The sequence below is a fragment of the Dendrobates tinctorius genome, unplaced genomic scaffold, assembly GCF_039654945.1.
Source record: "Dendrobates tinctorius isolate UK_male_01 unplaced genomic scaffold, ASM3965494v1 ptg000124l, whole genome shotgun sequence".
NCBI lineage: Eukaryota > Metazoa > Chordata > Amphibia > Anura > Dendrobatidae > Dendrobates > Dendrobates tinctorius.
In genome coordinates, this window is record NW_027361792.1 from 4,223,176 (window position 1) to 4,242,608 (window position 19,433).

The 19,433-nt window shown below is 43.8% G+C and overlaps 1 protein-coding gene across 4 annotated transcripts in view; it reads left to right on the forward strand.

The window, feature by feature from the left end:
• ANO1 (anoctamin 1) overlaps positions 1–19,433 on the forward strand; it is a 119,216-nt gene that overhangs the window by 72,398 nt on the left and 27,385 nt on the right. For all 4 annotated transcript variants that reach the window (XM_073541746.1, XM_073541748.1, XM_073541747.1 and 1 more), the window contains exons 8-12: positions 6,454–6,492; positions 8,456–8,520; positions 8,643–8,777; positions 10,728–10,888; positions 17,728–17,810. In XM_073541746.1, coding sequence (XP_073397847.1) covers positions 6,454–6,492; positions 8,456–8,520; positions 8,643–8,777; positions 10,728–10,888; positions 17,728–17,810 — 483 coding nt within the window. The remainder of the gene's footprint in view (positions 1–6,453; positions 6,493–8,455; positions 8,521–8,642; positions 8,778–10,727; positions 10,889–17,727; positions 17,811–19,433) is intronic.

The following is a 19,433-nucleotide window of genomic DNA, read 5'->3' on the forward strand; positions in this document are numbered from 1 at the left end:
AAAAAAAATCGCCAAATAAATTAGAAAAAAATAAATAAATATTCCCCCAAATAAATCTATTTTTTGGAAAAAAACAAAAAAAACAATAAAAGTACACGTATTAGGTATCGCCGCGTCCGTAACGACCCGCCCTATAAAACTGTCCCATTAGTTAACCCCTTTAGCGAACCCCTTTAAAAAATAAAAAACGAAGCAAAAAATAATGATTTATTATCATACCGCCAAACAAAAAGTGTAATAACGCGCGATCAAAAAGACGCATATAAATATCCATGGTACCGCTGAAAACGTCATCTTGTCCCGCAAAAAACAAGCTGCCACACAGCATCATCAGCAAAAAAATAAAGTTGTAGCTCGCAGAATAAAGCGATGCAAAAATAATTATTTTTTATATAAAATAGTTTTCATTGCATAAAACCGACAAAACATAAAAAAACGACCTAAATGAGGTATCGCTGTAACCGTACTGACCCGAAGAATAAAACCGCTTTATCAATTTTACCGCACGCGGAACGGTGTAGACGCACCCCCCAAAAGAAATTCATGAAACGCTGGTTTTTGTTCATTCTGCGTCCCAAAAATCGGAATAAAAAGCGATCAAAAAATGTCACGTGCCCGAAAATGGTACCAATAAAAACGTCAACTCGTCCCGCAAAAAATAAGACCTCACATGACTCGGTGGGTCAAAATACGGAAAAATTATAGCCCTCAATATGTGGTGATGCAAAAACTATTTTTACAATACAAAGCGTCTTTTAGCGTGCGACAGCTGCCAAATATAAAAACCGCCATAAATAGTAAATCAAACCCCCGTTATCACCCCCTTAGTTAGGGAAAAATAATAAAATAAAAAAAATGTATTTATTTCCATTTTTCGGTTAGGGTTAGGGCTGAGATTAGGGTTAGGGGTGTGTTGGGGTTCGGGTTGGAGTTAGAATTGGGGGTTTCCACTGTTTGGGCACATCAGGGGATCTCCAAATGCAACATGGCGTCTGATCTCAATTCCAGCCAATTCTGAGTTGAAAAAGTCAAATGGTGCTCCTTCCCTTCCAAGCTCTGCCATGCGCCCAAACAGTGTTTTACCCCCACATGTAGGGTATCAGCCTACTCAGGACAAATTGCAAAACAATTTTTGGGGTCCAATTTCTCCTGTTACCCTTAGGAAAATAAAAAATTGGGGGCAAAAATATAATTTTTGTGGAAAAAAATGATTTTTTTTATTTTCACGTCCGAGCGTTATAAACTTCTGTGAAGCACTTGGGGGTTCAAAGTGCTCACCACACATCTAGATAAGCTCCGTGGGGGGTCTAGTGTCCAAAATGGGGTCACTTGTAGGGAGTTTCAATAGTTTAGGTACATCAGGGGCTCTCCAAACGCACATGACACCCGCAGACCATTCCATCAAAGTCTGCATTCCAAAACGTCACTGCTTCCCTTCCGAGCCCCGACGTGTGCATACAGTAGTTTTCTCCAACATATGGGGTGTCAGCGTAGTCATGACAAATTGGACAACAACTTTTGGGGTCCAATTTCTCCTGATACCCTTGGAAAATGAAAAAATTGGGGACTAATTGATCATGTTTGTGGAAAAAATACAATTTTTTTTATTTTCATGCCCGGGCATTATAAACTTCTGTGAAGCCCTTGGGGGTTCAAAGTGCTCACCTCACATCTAGATAAGTTCCTTAGGGGTCTAGTTTTCAAAATGGGGTCATTTGTGGGGGGTTTCCACTGTTTAGGTACATTAGGGGCTCTCCAAAGGCAACATGACACCTGCAGACCATTCCATCAAAGTCTGCATTCCAAAACGTCACTACTTCTCTTCCGAGCCCCGACGTGTGCCCATACAGTAGTTTTCTCCCACATATGGGGTATCAGCATACTCAGGACAAATTGGACAACAACATTTGGGGTCCAATTTCTCCTGGTACCCTTGGGAAAATAAACAAATGGTGACTAATTGATCATGTCTGTGGAAAAAATACGAATTTTTTATTTTCACGCCCGGGCGTTATAAACTTCTGTGAAGCACTGGGGGGTTCAAAGTGCTCACCACACATCTAGATAAGTTCCTTGGGGGGTCTAGTTTACAAAATGGTGTCATTTGTGGGGGGTTTCCACTGTTTAGGTACATCAGGGGTTTTCCAATCGCGACATGGTGTCCGATCTCAATTCCAGCCAAAAACGTCAAATGGTGCTGCTTCCCTTCCGAGCTCTGCCATGCTCCCAAATAGTGGTTTACCTCCACATGTGGGGTCACAGCGTACTCAGGACAAATTGCACAATAACTCTTAGGGTGCTGTTACCCTTGGGAAAATAAAAATTGGGGTGAAAAGATCATTTTTGTGGAAAAAATATGATTTTTTAATTGTACCGCTGTACGTTATAAACTTCTGTAAAGCCCTTGTGGGTTCAAAGTTCTCACCACATATCTATATAAGTTCCTTGGGGGGTCTAGTTTCCAAAATGGGGTCACTTGTAGGGGGTTTCCACTGTTTAGGTACATCAGGGACTCTCCAAACGTGACATGGCGTCCGATCTGAATTCCAGCCAATTTTGCATTGAAAAAGTCAAACGGCGCTCCTTCCATTCTGAGCTCTGCCATGCGCCGAAACAGTCGTTCCCCCCCACATATCAGGTATTAGCGTACTCAGGACAAATTGCACAATAACTTTAGCTGTCCAATTTCTCCTGTTACCCTTGGTAAAATAAAAAAAATTGAACCTGAAGTATTTTTTTTGTGAAAAAAAGTTAGATGTTCATTTTTTTTAAATATTCAAAAAAATTCCTGTGACGCACCTAAAGGGCTAATAAACTTTTTGAATGTGGTTTTGAGCACCTTAAGGGGTGCAGTTTTTAGAATGGTGTCACTTTTGGGTATTTTCTATCATATAGACCCCTCAAAGTGGCTTCAAATGTGATGTGGTCCTAAAAATAAAATGGTGTTGTAAAAATGAGAAATCGCTGGTCAACTTTTAACCCTTATAACTTCCTAACAAAAAAAAATTTTGGTTCCAAAATTGTGCTGATGTAAAGTAAACATGTGGCAAATGTTAGTTATCAAGTTTTTTGTGTGCCGTATCTCTGTGATTTAAGGGCATAAAAATTCAAAGTTGGAAAATTACGAAATTTTCAAAATTTTCGCCAAATTTCCATTTTTCTCACAAATAAATGCAAGTTATTTGAATGAAATTTTACCACTAACATGAAGTACAATATGTCACGAGAAAACATTGTCAGAATCACCGAGATCCATGGAAGCGTTCCAGAGTTATGACCTCATAAAGGTACAGTGGTCAGAATTGTAAAAATTGGCCCGGTCATGAACGTGCAAACCACCCTTGGGGGTGAAGGGGTTAAATGCCAGTCTGAAACCCCAGATCTCCAATCGTCGTCCTCATTATCAGTTGGCAAGCCTCTGTTAATCAGATCAGCACCATTACCTCCAGTAACCACCAGAGGGAGACCAGAAAGAGAACTCGCAACCCCTCTGTCAATTTGACCAGCTCCACTACCTTCAGTAGTAACCAGAGGTAGGCCAGAAAGTGAATTCACAACACATCCCCTCTCCATTCCCAGTGTTGAGATGGGGCCACGCTCTCAAGGTGATGGTCCCTGCATGGCATAACCTGTCAATGACCGAGATTGGAATACCACTTTAACTACCAATGTTTTGTTTTTTTGGGGTCTAATCTCAGAGGCCAAGACCCCAGGGATTGCTGGTTAGTTTGGATCCCTGTGGATGTTTCCTTTCCTGCAGCCCCCAAGGTCAACCCTCTGGGGATAGTCCTAAACTATAAAAACAATTAGTAAAAACCATGAGGCTTTCTTAAAGGGGTAGACTGCAATAAAAACATGGGTCTCTTCATTTTTTCCAAAAGCGCCCCTTTCATTGACTTGTATTGCTGTTCATTGACTTGAAAGCTGCAATTTCAGACTTATGTGGTGTCAACTACCACAGTTTTGTCACTTTCCATTGTAAAACTGGAATGTGTCCATTCATTGATGGTAAGCAGAGGTCTTAAAACCTGTGAGGAAATAAGGCACAAGTTATTTTACTGCTATTTAGCAGCTGTCAGTTTTTCAATTTTTTTTATTTTTCTCATTGTTGGGCTGAATATAAAGTCCATTGCAGGAGAAATGCTATAAAATATTAAGGTTAGGAAGCTGACCAAGGAGCACGCGTAATACGCAGGGGAACGCTTTCTATTAAATTATTTATCCGTGGTCCTCCAGAGAAAAACGCACGAGGTGTTGTGTAATATGGTTAAGAAGTTCATGGAGATCCTGACCATATGAAGCTGACTTGGGAAGAAAATAAGGTTCCTCCTTCAATATTAAAGGGGTATTTCCATCTCCAAGATTCTATCCCAATATGTAGTAGGTGTAGCAACAATATTAGCAAATGCCTCCATTTAGATAAGTAGTATAGTTCTTCTGATTCACTGTGTCTCTCACCCCATGTGCAGGGCATTACAGTAGCTTAGGTTTCCATGGTTACATCCACTCATGTTGTAACAGTTAGTTATTTGTGGTCGTAACATTGGATATCTAAGTTACTGCAATACCCGGTACATGGGGTAAGTGACATAGCTAATCAAAATAACTATACTACATTTTTAATTGGAGGTATTTGCTAATATTACTGTTACAACACCTATGTATTGGGATAGGATCTTTGAGATGGGAATATCCCTTCTAAGTGTCTTCCCTCTTCTTTTTGTGTATATATATATAAGGCTATTTTTAAGTGCCTTATTCGGAAATTCTAGGCCCCCGTTCAGATTTCCCCCTACTATTAGCCAAAGGAAGAGTGGCTACAAAGAGTGTGGTTGCTCATAAGAACACCAAACACATATTATTTTTTTTTTTATTATTTATTAGATGTGTAATACTTCATCTAGTCTATGGTGGGAGTGTTGGGAAATTGAACACTTGCTGCTGGATTCCATCACTGATCGCCTGCGGAGTTGGCTTATTTATTACAGCGCCTCTCGTCAGTGCAGAACAGGGTACTGGTGGATTGGGTGATCGCTCTATGACAGTGGTCCTGGGGTGCGGTTTGGAGACCACTAGCTGGTGTTTGGAGACCAGCAATGATCTCTTGGAAAAGAATATGAAAATTAACACTTCTTCAGGAGATGAAAGTTTGCTCTCAGGTGTCACCTATTGAGGGTGGCTACCCTACATGAGTGTCCAACCTTTACCACATGACTTGGGTGGCGCTAGGGAGGCGGCTTCCTTCCTCCTGGAGGAGAGGAGAACTGCCTGGCTTTGGTCTCTGGGGGAGAACTGAACCTCTTAGACCGAGTATTACGCTATAGCATAACGTTTTACTATAAGAAAAAAAAAAATTGTTTGCAACTTAAGGATTTAATGTGAATGAAGCTGCTGTAGAGATATCTGTGAAATACAGCGGCGTGCCTCTGGAGATGATTTCTACTGTGCTCGTGTGGGTTTCTTATTTGTAATGGCTCAGATCCAATTGGTTTGGCAAACTTTCTTGTGACTTAGAGCCAAGCAGGAACTATTTTTGGGCACTTTCCTTCTGTTTTTCATGACTCAACTATAGAAATTCCATTCCTTCTTTAAGTTTTGCCGTCAACAACGCTGGCTTTTCGAATGAAACCTGATTGGGCCCCATTATAAGTGAATTGCATTCTTTGGGATCCTTTTTGACAATGCATCATGTATGGCTGCGTTGCCAGCTAAAAATAGTGGCCCTGATGGTATTCTAAATAAAGAGCGGACGAGTCGGCTCGCCAGCGTCAATGCATCTGTATACCTAGGCATGGAATGATCGCACGTGGCCAACCTAGCCCAGGCTGCAATCATGCAGTTTTGAAGAGAAGACGTCCTCCAGCGATGTGCAGGTAAATAGAAAGCTTCAGATTTATAGATCATTTTACAAACAGAATAAAACGAGCATGAAGTGAAGCCTAGATTCCTACTTAACCTACGTGTTTTGGCATGACACGATGACTAAGGCATGGTGTAGGTTAATATGATGATGGGTGCCCCTTTGTTTGCCTGCATGTTCCTTGGTGCACTATGACTATTTTGTTATACCTTTTATGTATTTTTGTATGTACAATAAACATTTACATTTATTTATTTCTTTTGTTTCCACCGTGTACTCCTGTTTCTCTGGTATATTATAATTCATTGGAGTTGGTGTGTTTTTTTGCTGGGTAGCTCGCCAAGTGGTGATGTCTTCCCTAGTTTTATCATGCGACTGATTCTGTTTCTATGGTGTAGGTTAAGCAGGAATTTGTGCTTCACTTCTCGCTCGTTTTTATTCTATTTTTGAAATGATCAAATCTGAAGTTTTACATTTACCTGCACGTCGCTGGAGGATGTCTTCTCCTCAAAATTGCATGCTGGTATTAGGATTATATAATTCGTCCCATGTCTACCCGTCCATCGCTTACACCAGTTATCTTCTGCTTACAGGGAGACTACGAGAGTGATGCTGAACCCAATGACCGGAAGGTGAGAACTTCTTAAGATTTGTTGTCTAGTTTGGTCACGAATCCTATTTTGTAGGGAAATGATCAGTGTCTAAGGCCGATGTGGGCAAGCAGTGTCTAAGGCCGATGTGGGCAAGCAGCGGCCCACAAGGCTGAAGGCAGTGGTTTGGTCCTTGTCCCACTTTCCTTTGCTCCCCTCTTTTTTTTTTTTTTTTTTTTTTTCCTATATACCATACAGGGTGTTTTAGTAAGGTGGTCACAGATAAGTGGTCGTCTTCTCTTATAGGGGACAGGAAATAAATATGGTAGTTGCAAAATCGACTATACAGGGGGGGTACAGAGGGTATCAGCGGTATCTCTGTCCTGGTACAAGCAGAGGCTCAAAGTCCCCTCTGGCACGTAGAAAGACCCCAATATTATAAATGGCAGATGGGCGCCCGATTATGGATTCTGCATTATGGCCTTTGAGTTACGCCGCTGATTTTAATGAAGCGCGACCATGATGTAGTCCCATGTTGGCTGCAGGATGTAATGGGTCACTGTATGGGGTCATTGTATGGACTTGTAATGGATTTATGACATTTTTTCTGGGACCACCACTGGAAAATGACAATGTGGCATCCCATCAATGTTTTGTAGCTTCTGTTTCTATATATCGAGCTCTGCTTATTTCTTCATCTGCTACACAAGCTTGACTAACCTCCCATTATGTAAGTAAAGCAACTGGAGGATGGGGGCTGGGAAAATGGATGTGTACAGTAATATAGGGGGCTTTCGATCAACGTCTTGGCCATCATCTCTAAGTATGGTCCTGTCGAGGATAACAATCTCCAGCCGGCTTTGAGTTCCTGCCTCCGAGTCACAATCTCTATCATTGGGATAGATACACAGTGTGTGTGCTGCGCTTGACACTTGTTTTGGTCCGTGCCATGGGGCTGGTGTGGGGGTGAGAAGATTGATGGGAAAATTAAACATTGATGCCTTTGTGCTAATTAAAGGGGAGTTCCTTGGCTTATTCCGTCAAGGAACCAACAGGAGCTTTCTTAGCAGATGTGCTTCATTGTTACACACTGGCCAAAATCCACAAAGCTGATCACCCTGAACTGGCACGACGAGCACCTTATTTGTATGGGAATTACTGCATGTGCTCAGTGTTCATACACTGTGTACCTGTTATTCCAGGTAACTTTGAGACTAATTTGTCCTGCTCTTTATTTACATGAGAAATAACCCTATTTCTGTCCATTATATGACTTGTATCCTGCATTTTTCACCAGTTTACTAATTTTCAGTTGTCTCTGAGCTGGTGGATGGAATCTAGCTGCTATGTCATCTCTCATTACTAGCCCCCACAGGCATGATGGATTCCTGCTCCCCCGTCCCTACTGTATGTAGCATTTGTTCAGAAGCAGCAGCATGGCGGATGTTGTACAGCAGTACTGAGCAGTGTAACTGTGAGTCCAGCACTAGGGTGAGAGGAACTCTCTGCCCTGTCTGCTGTAGGATAAAAGATCATTAAACTAAGGGTCAGGAATTCAGATGGACACCAGCCAAAGGTGAAACTGATCAATGGGAGATTAACCCTGCGTTTTCTGCTGGATTCCTGCCATATTGTTTTATGGATGTGTGGACTAAAAATCGATATTTCGTATTTCATTTAATCATTTCTATGTTTATTGTTCCTTTTTAATGTACTGAACTCCTCATATAGAGCTAGAACTTGTCTGACATAGCTGACATTGTGACAGAGGAAATTAGCAACTGGCATTCCTAGCCCAGGGCAAGATTTTCCCACTTTGTTGGCAGGTTTTATTATTTATCCATCTTGCAGAATTGACTGTGTTTATGGCTAAGCTTCTCCTCTTTGTCCTCTTTGTAACAGAGGGCTTATTCAACCCCTCTAGAACCAAGGCCAGGGGGGTTAACATGGAATCTCCTATGTATCTGTTGCAACATTTATCCCTTTTTTTCACTTCATCTTTCAGCTTTTGTGCGACGAATGGGCCAGTTACGGTGTTTTTTACAAGTATCAACCTATAGACCTGGTCCGGTAAGTTACGCTTCATCTGTTGAGTTACTACAACTCCCATCATCAACGGTTGGAGATGACTGATCTATAGAGCATTGGGATGTTACAGTTGTCTTCTCCTTCGTGTTCTGATTTCTTCCCAGGAAGTATTTCGGGGAGAAGATTGCCCTGTACTTCGCTTGGCTCGGAGTTTACACCCAGATGCTTATTCCTGCATCCATCGTGGGGATCATTGTGTTTCTTTATGGATGTGCAACTGTTGATCAGGACATCCCAAGGTACCTCCTGCTCCTGAGGGTCTTTCTGAAAGCATGTCTCTATTATTACATGGGGAGGATGGGAGGCAATGTACTCCAGAAATGTCCTCCTAAATTGATAGTTTGGAATATAAATCTTCACAAAATTTTAAAGGGTTGCCGCCCCATAAACAATATATAACCCCATAGACGAGAGGTCATAAATACATGATCAATGGGATGGGGCTGACGGCTGGGACCCCCACAGATAAAGAGAACAGGATTCACGAAGTCCCCTGTATGACTGGAGTTGTAGTGAGCATGTGTGACCATCCCCTCATTCAGACAGTGAACTTTGGGCCCCCGGTATTGGGATAAGTGGGGATGTAACCAGCTCTCTTATTGAGAAATCAAGTTTGAATTTATATACAAATGGCTATGGTATATCTGAAGCCTCCGTCACTCCAGCTCTATTCCCTACCCTCCACTGCCATCTGCAGCCAATTTTGATTTTAATTAGCACCATGTAATGCATTGGTTCCTACAGAGGAATTGAACACTTGCTGGGGATCTCGGACAATCTGTGATAAACTATTTTTTTTATAGACGCCCTCCACAACGAGGCAGTGCCCCCAGTATTTAATGATAATACCATAAAGGAGCCCATTTCCAACTTTAGAAAGTCTTTATTTTATTGGTGCCAGCCTCTGATAATGCTTACAAGACATTGAACGTGGATGGGAAGACATAAATCTGACACAGGCGCCAAGAGAAATTAAGGCAGCGTTGTGAACACACTATAACCAAGGAGAACTTAACAGGGACGCTCCGAGGGCAAACATCCAGCCCGGCGGAGAAAGTTACACACACAATGCTAACGGGCCAGGCAGGAGCCGCGCTCTCCAAATAATGATAAACTCATAAAATGAGGACGGCAGGACGTGGGCTTTATAGTGAAGAACGTGTAGTCGCAGCCAGGAGAACTAGCAAGGGGAGGCAGGGAACTGTAGAAAAATATTCTAAGCTCCCTTAAAAGGGATGTTCAATCACCAATTTTGCCAGGGAAAGCATGGCTGGCCAGGGTGAAATGTAGCATAAGTTGATGGCCACCACTTGAACATTTCTGTCTCTAAGCACAGTTGTCATAGGATGGGTGGAACGGGTTCTCCGCTGTCTAATGGAAGCACAAAACTCCTACTCGGATGACCAGAATTTGTGGGCTCCAATCCTGGACACGTAACCCCCCCCCACCCGACCTGACATTGCAGTCTCAGAAAACCGCAACATCAAAGGGACCCATTCATTTTTGCATTTGCACCTTTTTTTGTTTTGTTTAGTTTTTGGAGTTTTTTTTTTTGCCTGTGACTTTCACTTTTGGGCTCATTCTTTTAATTTTGTCTTTTTTGTTCATGCTTTGCTTTTTTTTTTTTTTTTCATTCTGGCTGTGATTTGGGAAATACATCAATTGTGACTTTTTGGCAATGTTATTGTCTAGATGTACTCCAGTCCCATCCTGGAGCGAATTTATGATGATCTGAAATTTTTGTGCAAATTTTGCAGCATTTTATCAGGCACCTGTAACTTTTTTTTTTTTTTTTTTTTGTACTAAGAAGTTGCCAAAAAAATAAATGACAAAATTGCATTTTTTTTTATTTTGCTTAAAATGCATTAACCACGTGCATCATATTGAAGAATCTGGGGCAAAAAGAATCAACGAACACAACAAAAAAGGCACATAATTATTGGTAACTTTTTAATGACACAGTAAGCGTTCTTAATGTGATGAAACTTGGCAATAAACTCCTCTCAACTTGCAACTCAATGAACCCTAAATGTTGAATTCCCTTTTAATAATATCCTCTTATCATCCTCCATATAGCAGGATCTATGTGTTTATAATAATTGGATTCTGCATTAACCCTCGCCCGGGCCCCTAATCCTTCTATATACAATGTATGTTCTAAGTTTCCATCTTCATCCATCTTTTCCCAGCATAGAGATGTGCGACCACCGGAACAATATTACCATGTGCCCATTATGTGACAAGACCTGCAACTACTGGAAGATCAGCTCTGCCTGTGCCACAGCCCGTGCCAGTCATCTCTTTGACAACCCGGCCACAGTCTTCTTCTCAGTCTTTATGGCTTTATGGGGTAAGGAGCATATTTTTTCAATATAATTTGGTGGCCTTTTAGGTTTTTTTTTATTATTTTTTTTTCTAATTTATTTTTTTTTAATTCTCCTTTTTGTTACTCTGATTTCAACAAAACCTTATTGTGCTGGAGCAGTTGTCGATAGCAGTCTGGAAAATGGCACTAATCGTGTCCTGCTCAAAAAGTCGCAGGACTCAGATAAAGAAAGCACCGATCAGAGCTTTTCCACCCACTCAGGATAGAAATAAATAAAAAAAAAAAAGTTGCCACCTCTAGGGGGAGCTCATCGTATACAGTACAGTGCTATAATTGATTTCATTGTATATACCGTATGCACTAAGCTCCCTCTAGTGGTGACAGAATTGTATTGTATAAATTTCAGGGAATTTTGGCGCTCTGTAGCAGAAAAAAAACTGGGCTTTATCCCCTATATAAAAGATGGTATTGATCGGTGCAGAAGTTTGGAAAAAAATAATTCTTATTTTGAGACTTGAGCCTTGCTCGGTTTCCTCCTCTATAAGGCAGATGTCCTTTTTAGCTAATAATGCTGCATTGCCCTCATGGATGCACCGGACCTGTTTTTGAGGATTATTTAATAGTCGACCTTGTGCCAAAATTATACAAGTATCAGGGTTGAAAGTTTTTGTTTTTATCTGAGAAAGCGTCCCAGCTGCAGGAAGATTTCCGGTCGTCACATGTTTCTCATGTCCCAAAATGCGTGCCGGGGGAATCTCCCCCCACCCACACCAGTCCTCGCTCGTCCTCCTATATCCCTCAAGGATTCTTACTTCTTTTCTTATTTTGGCATCCTAAGAGATATTTATATTCTGTATTATTATTTTTTTTTTTTTTTTTTTTAAGCTGAATATGTGATATGAGGATGAAAAAGGCACATCTGTTAGCATTTAGTTCCCAATGTCTCCCGAGATCACATACTCTCTATGGAGTTGCCTCTATAACAATTACAGTGTTTGCCATATGCTAAAGAGCCATTCCCAGCCAGATCTGAGAACTACTACAGCATGGCACCAAGGACTGGCTGGGTGTGTATAATATGTGCTACATATTATATTACCAGTCATTTTTAGGACAAAAGCAGTGGAAAAAGGTTATTAAAGGGTACCTATCATGTCCCACAATTCAAAATATAGGGTTAATCTGAAGGTAAATGTCTGATTGCCTGTCTTGCTAGACCAGCGGCTGCAGGGAGAAAGTGAACTTGCATTGCATCCTCCCTGCAGCCGCTCGCTGCCAGTCATTAAGGAAGTGCTGACAGCTGTTATAGTCACTGTCCACTATGCAGGGATCGCACTGTAATCCCTCTACAGCACCGTGATTGACAGGCCCACACGTGCTGCAGAGATGACTGCCAAATGAAGTGCAGGAGAGTGAATACAGAAGAGCTCACCGTATAGTAAGGGGTGACTGTTGCTGCTTTTATGAAAGCGAGCAGCTGCAGGGAGGAAATAGTCATTTTATCCCTGTAGCTGCTGCTTCAATAAGAGACCGTTCCCTAGACTGGATGCAAGTGGATCAGCTATACAAGACGTTTCCAGTCTGTACATAGAAATTCACTGACGCCAATGAAATAAACATGAAGTGCTGAGGAATTGAAACACAAGGTACATTAGAAAGTTGAAGGACTCTTTCATTTATACAGAGTATAAGCTGGATTAAGCTAAAAAAGCCAGAAGGTTGGGGTAACGCAGCTGCCGATGTGATGCACTCGACTCCTCTGTGCCCGTGGGAATACTGGTACACTGCATCCCTGTTTTTTTTTTTTTTGCTATGCTCTTTAGTGAACAGGACGAAATAAGGCCCGTGGTGGATGTGAAGGGTTAATGAAGAAAATCTCAACAAAAGCAGGAACTGACTTGTAACTAAGCGTTTATTATGTTTGGATTGGTTACATTTAGGACATGTCATGCTTTTCTGCAAAGCCGCAAAGTTAAATAAGTCCCGATCGGTGTAAATAAATCGGTGTCACCGTCCTGACAGATGGAGCTGGAAAGTTAGATGCTTCCTGAGCTAATTTAGCTTCTCGTGAGCGATTGCCCTCCGATAGTCCGGTGCGCCCCTATGAAGAGTGAGCCATCTCCGCCAGTATATCTGTATATTTAGCGAGCGGATGCCTTCCCCTGGGAATGAGTCTTACAAATTTGCCGGTCACATTGCACATTGTTGGTTTGGGTTGGCTGCTGTCACTTCCTCCAGACAATGAATATAGGAAATACAATTCAGACCTGTGCATGAGAAACGCTGAAATTACCAATCAATCATCTCAAGTAAAAGCGAACCAGGGCTCCTTAAGAGGGTTGGCCAGAATATATATATTTTTTTTTCCTCAAAAGAAAAAAAAAACTGCGCATCCCCTCGTATCGTAACTCCTTTGGAAGTAAATAGTGCAGAACATCAGTACCACAAACTACCTGTAGACCAGTGTGGTGCTTTCTTTGGAAAAAGAGTAGCCATTTTTTTTCCAATTATAGAAATTATGTAAGGTTGTGCTTGCCCAGGGGGACAAAAAATGTGTTGTGGGCTGCAACCTGAACCTGACATATCCCCCTGTAGCAGCCAAATACACCAGACGATGGCTGTACTAGACTCTAGAAGTGCCAAAGAGAACGAGTAGTCACCTCTTCACTTTTATCAAACTGGATAAAATGCCAAGTGGCGATCAGTGGATCACTATTTTCCAGACAGAGGGATACCGGAGGTGAACAGTGTATATGCTTGGCCTTAGAGTGTTATAGAGACCCCAGTAGATTCCAAAAGTGGTGGAAGCTGCCGGCGACATTTCCTTTGTGCCTCATTATAATCAGGGATATTGGAGAGAAAACAATATGGATTTCCTTTGCTGTGAATGATGAAGGTCCAGGATACAAATAACATATTAATTGCTGTTTTATTGTCGCCACGTTTTGAACTTTACACACTTCTTCCTCAGGACATGACCACGTTAGTGCCTGTATAATTATAATTAGGACTTGCATGCAATGCCTTCTTTTTTATTTTCAATATTCCAAGTGCGGCTGAGTTCTCTGTTCATCACATTTTGGCTACACATTGGGGACCGTCGGGGGGGGGCTTTTCTAAGCCCTAAAAAAAAAACAAAAAACAGGATTTGGAAGTGCTCCTGATGAAGCCATAGATTTCAATTACCAAAGTTGAAAATGTTCAACTTTAGACTCCAAGACTGAGGACAAAAAAAAGCTCAGTTGGAAACAAAAACTCATCATTCCACCCTGTGGTTTCCAACTTCAGAGCTGGATCGGGCAAATAATGAGCTCAAACAGAATCCAAGGTTACATGTTAGCAACTTTGTGCAATAATTGGATGTCTGTGGCTCCATCAGGGGCAGAACTGAATCTTGTTTTATTTTTTGTGGGATGTGCTGATGGGACCCCTGATGAAGTCACGAACATGAGGTGAAACGTGATGCCTACATGCCCTATAGCAGGGGTCTCAAATTCTGCAGAGTAAATGGGCCACACATAAAAAAAACTTAAGCTGGCGGGCCGCATTCCTTTCAAACTTAAGAGTTACAATTGATAGCGGTATTTAAGGGGTTAAACGGCCACGATCGGTGCTAATGCCGATTGTGGCCGCTTTAAATAGGTTGTCAGCTGTGATGTACAGCTTAAGCCCCCGTTACACATAACGATGTCCCAGCGATCCCACGAACGATCCGACATGATGGGATCGCTGGGACATTGTTAGGCTGATCGCTGGTGAGCTGTCACATAGACAGCCCCAGCGATCAGGACCAGCGACGCTGGACACTAGTTTCTAATGTAAACATCGGGTATCCAGGAGCCATCGCTGATTGCTGGTCTCTCGCTGCCACACGCAGCGATGCGTGTGGGCAGCGGGAGACCAGCGATCGAAAAACGGCCCAGGCAGCTGCTGCATGATCAGTGATAACCGGCAGGGGGGGCGGTCGCTGATCCCCGTCACACACAGTGGCATCACAAAATCAGCGATCTCGCTAGCGAGATCACGGTGTGTGACGGGGCCTTAACCTCAGCAGATGATAGTATCAGCTCTGCATGTGAGCCAGCGCTATCATCTCGCTGTACACGGACAGCCACAGTCAAAATCCAGCAATGGGATGAAAGTCACGCCTCCGCTCTGTGCGCTGGCGTGAAGTCATCACGCAGGGCCACAGTCACTACAGAGCGGCGCACTCCTCCTCTCTTCTAGCGTGAGCAGTGGCGTAACTACAAAGTTATGGGCGCTGGTGCCATGCCAAAATACACGCACTCCGCACACATCGTACACACACGGCTCGGCTCCGTACACTTCATACACACGCGGCTCCGCTCCGTACACTTCGTACACAAGTGGCTCCGCTCCGTACACTTCATACACAAGTGGCTCCGCTCCGTACACTTCATACACAAGTGGCTCCGTTCCGTACACTTCGTACACACGTGGCTCCGCTCCGTACACACGTGGCTCCGCTCCGTACACTTCGTACACACGTGGCTCCGCTCTGTACACTTCGTACACACGTGGCTCCGCTCCGTACACTTTGTACACACACGTGGCTCTGCTCTGTACACCTCGTACACACGTGGCTCTGCTCCGTACACCTCGTACACACGTGGCTCTGCTCCGTACACCTCGTACACACGTGGCTCTGCTCCGTACACCTCGTACACACGTGGCTCTGCTCCGTACACCTCGTACACACGTGGCTCTGCTCCGTACACCTCGTACACACGTGGCTCTGCTCCGTACACCTCGTACACACGTGGCTCTGCTCCGTACACCTCGTACACACGTGGCTCTGCTCCGTACACCTCGTACACACGTGGCTCTGCTCCGTACACCTCGTACACACGTGGCTCTGCTCCGTACACCTCGTACACACGTGGCTCTGCTCCGTACACCTCGTACACACGTGGCTCTGCTCCGTACACACGTGGCTCTGCTCCGTACACACGTGGCTCTGCTCCGTACACCTCGTACGTACACACGTGGCTCTGCTCCGTACACCTCGTACGTACACACGTGGCTCTGCTCCGTACACCTCGTACGTACACACGTGGCTCTGCTCCGTACACACGTGGCTCTGCTCCGTACACCTTGTACACACACGTGGCTCTGCTACATCCGTCCTGACCCACGAAACATCAGTTACTTATTCAAACCTGTGAAAATTTGCTGTGTGCCCACTTTGATGCCAGTTCTGGTGCCAATAACCCATTTGGGCCAGGCTGGAGGGACCTGGGTTTGATGCGGGGCATCACTGTCTGTGTGATTTTGGTGGCCCAAAGTCATTTAACCCTTTAATTAATGCCCTTTGGTGCCCACTTTTATGCCCACTTTTGTGCCAGTTTTATAATTTTTGACGCTTATTTTAAGTGTATTCACATCAGGGCACCTCAGTGCATTGTTTTTTTTTATTATTGTGTTGCTTATTTTTTGTTGTTAAACCTGTAAAAACAAGAAAAGAAAAAATTGCCGAATAAGAAACTGACGAATAAGAAACCAACTTCAGCCCCGTTCCTGACCCCACACACAAACTTACCGCCATCCAGCGCCATGACAACCAGCACAGACATTAGCGCGTCCTCCATCCTGCATACACTGAAGCCCCTGATCATGTGACCTCTGACTCCTCCCCTCCTGGGACCTCATCACAGGTCCTGTGCGCACAGCCATCTCACATTCCTAATGCGGCTACTGCCTTCCCCCTTCTACCTACCTCAGGGAGTGCGACGTGGTGCACCGCGGGCCGCAGATGACTGCTTCAGGGGCCGCGTGTTTGAGACCTCTGCCCTATAGCAGCATTGGGTTTGCCTAGCTTGTAGATGATTATATAAAGGATAATGCAATTCTGGAAGCTGGGATTTTTCTACTAGGGCGGCATTGCTCTGTGTAAAGTGTGCTCTCTGGAAGTAACAACAGACAGGTAGATCTGTAATTGGGCTCACTTGGCTTGTCTGTATGTTATTTTAACTCCTTACTGTCCGGATTTCTCAGATTAGTGGGAAAACTGATGGACAGTGGCGACATACAATGAGGATCCTATAATGCCGCCATATAGCGCAATTGTGCATGTTACAGATCAATCCCTTGTGTCACCAAATAACATGAGATGTCCCCAGTGGAAATGTTCTGATGTAATCTCCTTGCCAAGTGTTACTATATCACATGAGGCAACAATCCATGTGTAACCATGTGGGTGTAATTACATGTGCATTTATACAAGACTTTTATGGCATGGATGGAGTTAAAGTATATTAATGAGCTGTGCACTCACCCTTAATCACATAGCACCCATTAGTCTACAGTGACAACCTTGTCCGTCCCCACTCATCATTGTCCTGCATTGCCAATTAGCATGAACAGGGCAGAGATTCATTAAGACGAAGGCAGAATCTAAAAAAAAATGTGTTTGAAAAGGCATAAAAAAATTGCAACCTGGAGCTGCTACAATCAGTGTTGGGGAAGAAAAAGTAGATGGTTGACGATTTGCCAAAGAGGACTTTAAAAAAAAAAAAAAAAATTGCGCATGCTCTGAGAATCTCATAGGTCACTGCGCAAGGCGCAATGAGCTGCAGCTGAGCGTACCCCATGCATCGCCCCATCACCGGTGTGATGCCCCCAATGTAAGCAGCATATGCTAAAAAGATATCTCTGCAGAACGAGAGGTCCGCTCATTGTAAGGGCTTGGTGGCCACTCCCTATATGTTTTGGCTATTACTGAAACTAACATTGTCTAAATCCTGCATCTACAAATGTCTGTGCAGCGCCTTTTTTGTTCCTCACCATCAACCCTTCTATAAAACCCAATGTTAATACCATGCGGTGTGCTTCTTGTGTTACAGCTGCCACATTCATGGAGCACTGGAAAAGGCGACAGATGAGGCTCAACTACCGATGGGACCTTACCGGATTTGAAGAAGAACAAGTAAGTAAGGAGATGCCGCTCCACGTGCAGTGGCCGAGAGTATTCCCATCGCGCCCAACTGGTGGCTATGGGGGACTCCAAATGCTACAGATATCTGTGAGATCCATCTTTCTTCCTCTCTACTATTGTGTTGGAAGGGACGGATTTTATATATCAATGATCATTCCATAAGTTCTGGCCTTACATCATCTCCCATAGACTTAATATTGTTTGTTCTAGGCCTCAGTGCACAAAATCGTTGCCCGCTGTATTATTTTTTACTAATGATATCAATGGAGCAGCAGAAGCCTTTCATTAGGATTCATCATATTTTCTGTTTCAATCCATTACCAATGATAACTTGTTTGGGCCGGGGTAGTTGGTTGGTTGCCCAGTGGACCGGGGTAGTTGGTTGGTTGCCCAGTGGACCGGGGTAGTTGGTTGGTTGCCCAGTGGAATACTTTCTCCGGAGATCCCCCGATTATGGTCCATCATACAATGCCCAAATATTCACACTGTACCCAGACAACATTTGCCAGAGGTATCCACTGTTCAGTTTATAAACTAGTGATGCCAGGGTTACCCATGTCATCGGGACCAGTAGTGATGGCTAAAGCACCATGTTGGGCCCACTGAACGCTATATGGTAGTCCCTACAGGTCCAGCCTTAAAGGGATTATCCAAGACTATTTATTTATTTCTACATTTTTTTTTTAACTACAGATCTAAGATCTAACAGGCAGGTATATGCCAACTTCCTGCCTGTTGTGTCCGGTGCCGATTTCTGCTGGCACAGAGTGGTCACAAACTGCTCCTGCCGGCGATTGAGCAACTTCCACTGATGCGATGTTGACAGGGCAGCGTCTTCTCTTCTGCTCTTCTTTGTTGATGGGGTGTGACTGCCGACGTCCTGCTGATCGACAGCCAGTTCCCAGCTGCCTAAAGGCCCCTTTACATTTAGCGATGCACCAGCGATCCCGACCACGATACGACCCGGTCAGGATCGTTGGTGCATCGCTAAATGGTCGCTAGTGAGCTGCCAAACAGGCAGATCTCATCAGCGATGCAGCAGCGATACAGCGGCCGTTACTTACCTTTCAGATGCGGCGATCCTGACGTCCTCCCGTCCGCATCCACGCGTCGCTCGTCGGTGCCAGCAGGAAGCGCCCGACGAGAAATGGAGCTGCGCGATCGACAGACAGCGGGGGAGCCGGTCAGAAGTAAGTATCACACATAGCGATATCGCTAGCGATATCGCTGCTGCGTCACCAAATCGGTGATGCTTTAGCGATATTGCTAGCGATATCGCTATGTGTAAAACCCCCTTTTCTCTGGGGAGCTGCAAACATCTGCAGTCACGCCTCTTCAACAGAGCAGAACGGAAGAGGAGCAGCTGAATCTCCAGTAGGTGCGGTCCATGACAGCTCTGAGCTGGCACCGTCAGGAACAGGCAGGTAGTTACCTCTGTTAGCAACTGCCTGCCTGTTAGTTTCTAGGCCCATAGTAAACAAAAGAAAATAGTCCTGAACAACCCCCTTTAAGGTTAAATTCGGTACTAATTGGCCAGACAGCTAAGCTCTGTGCTGTTTGTAACATCTTGTTTTGTTTTTTTTGTTTGTTTTTTACTGAAAAATTTGCTGCAAC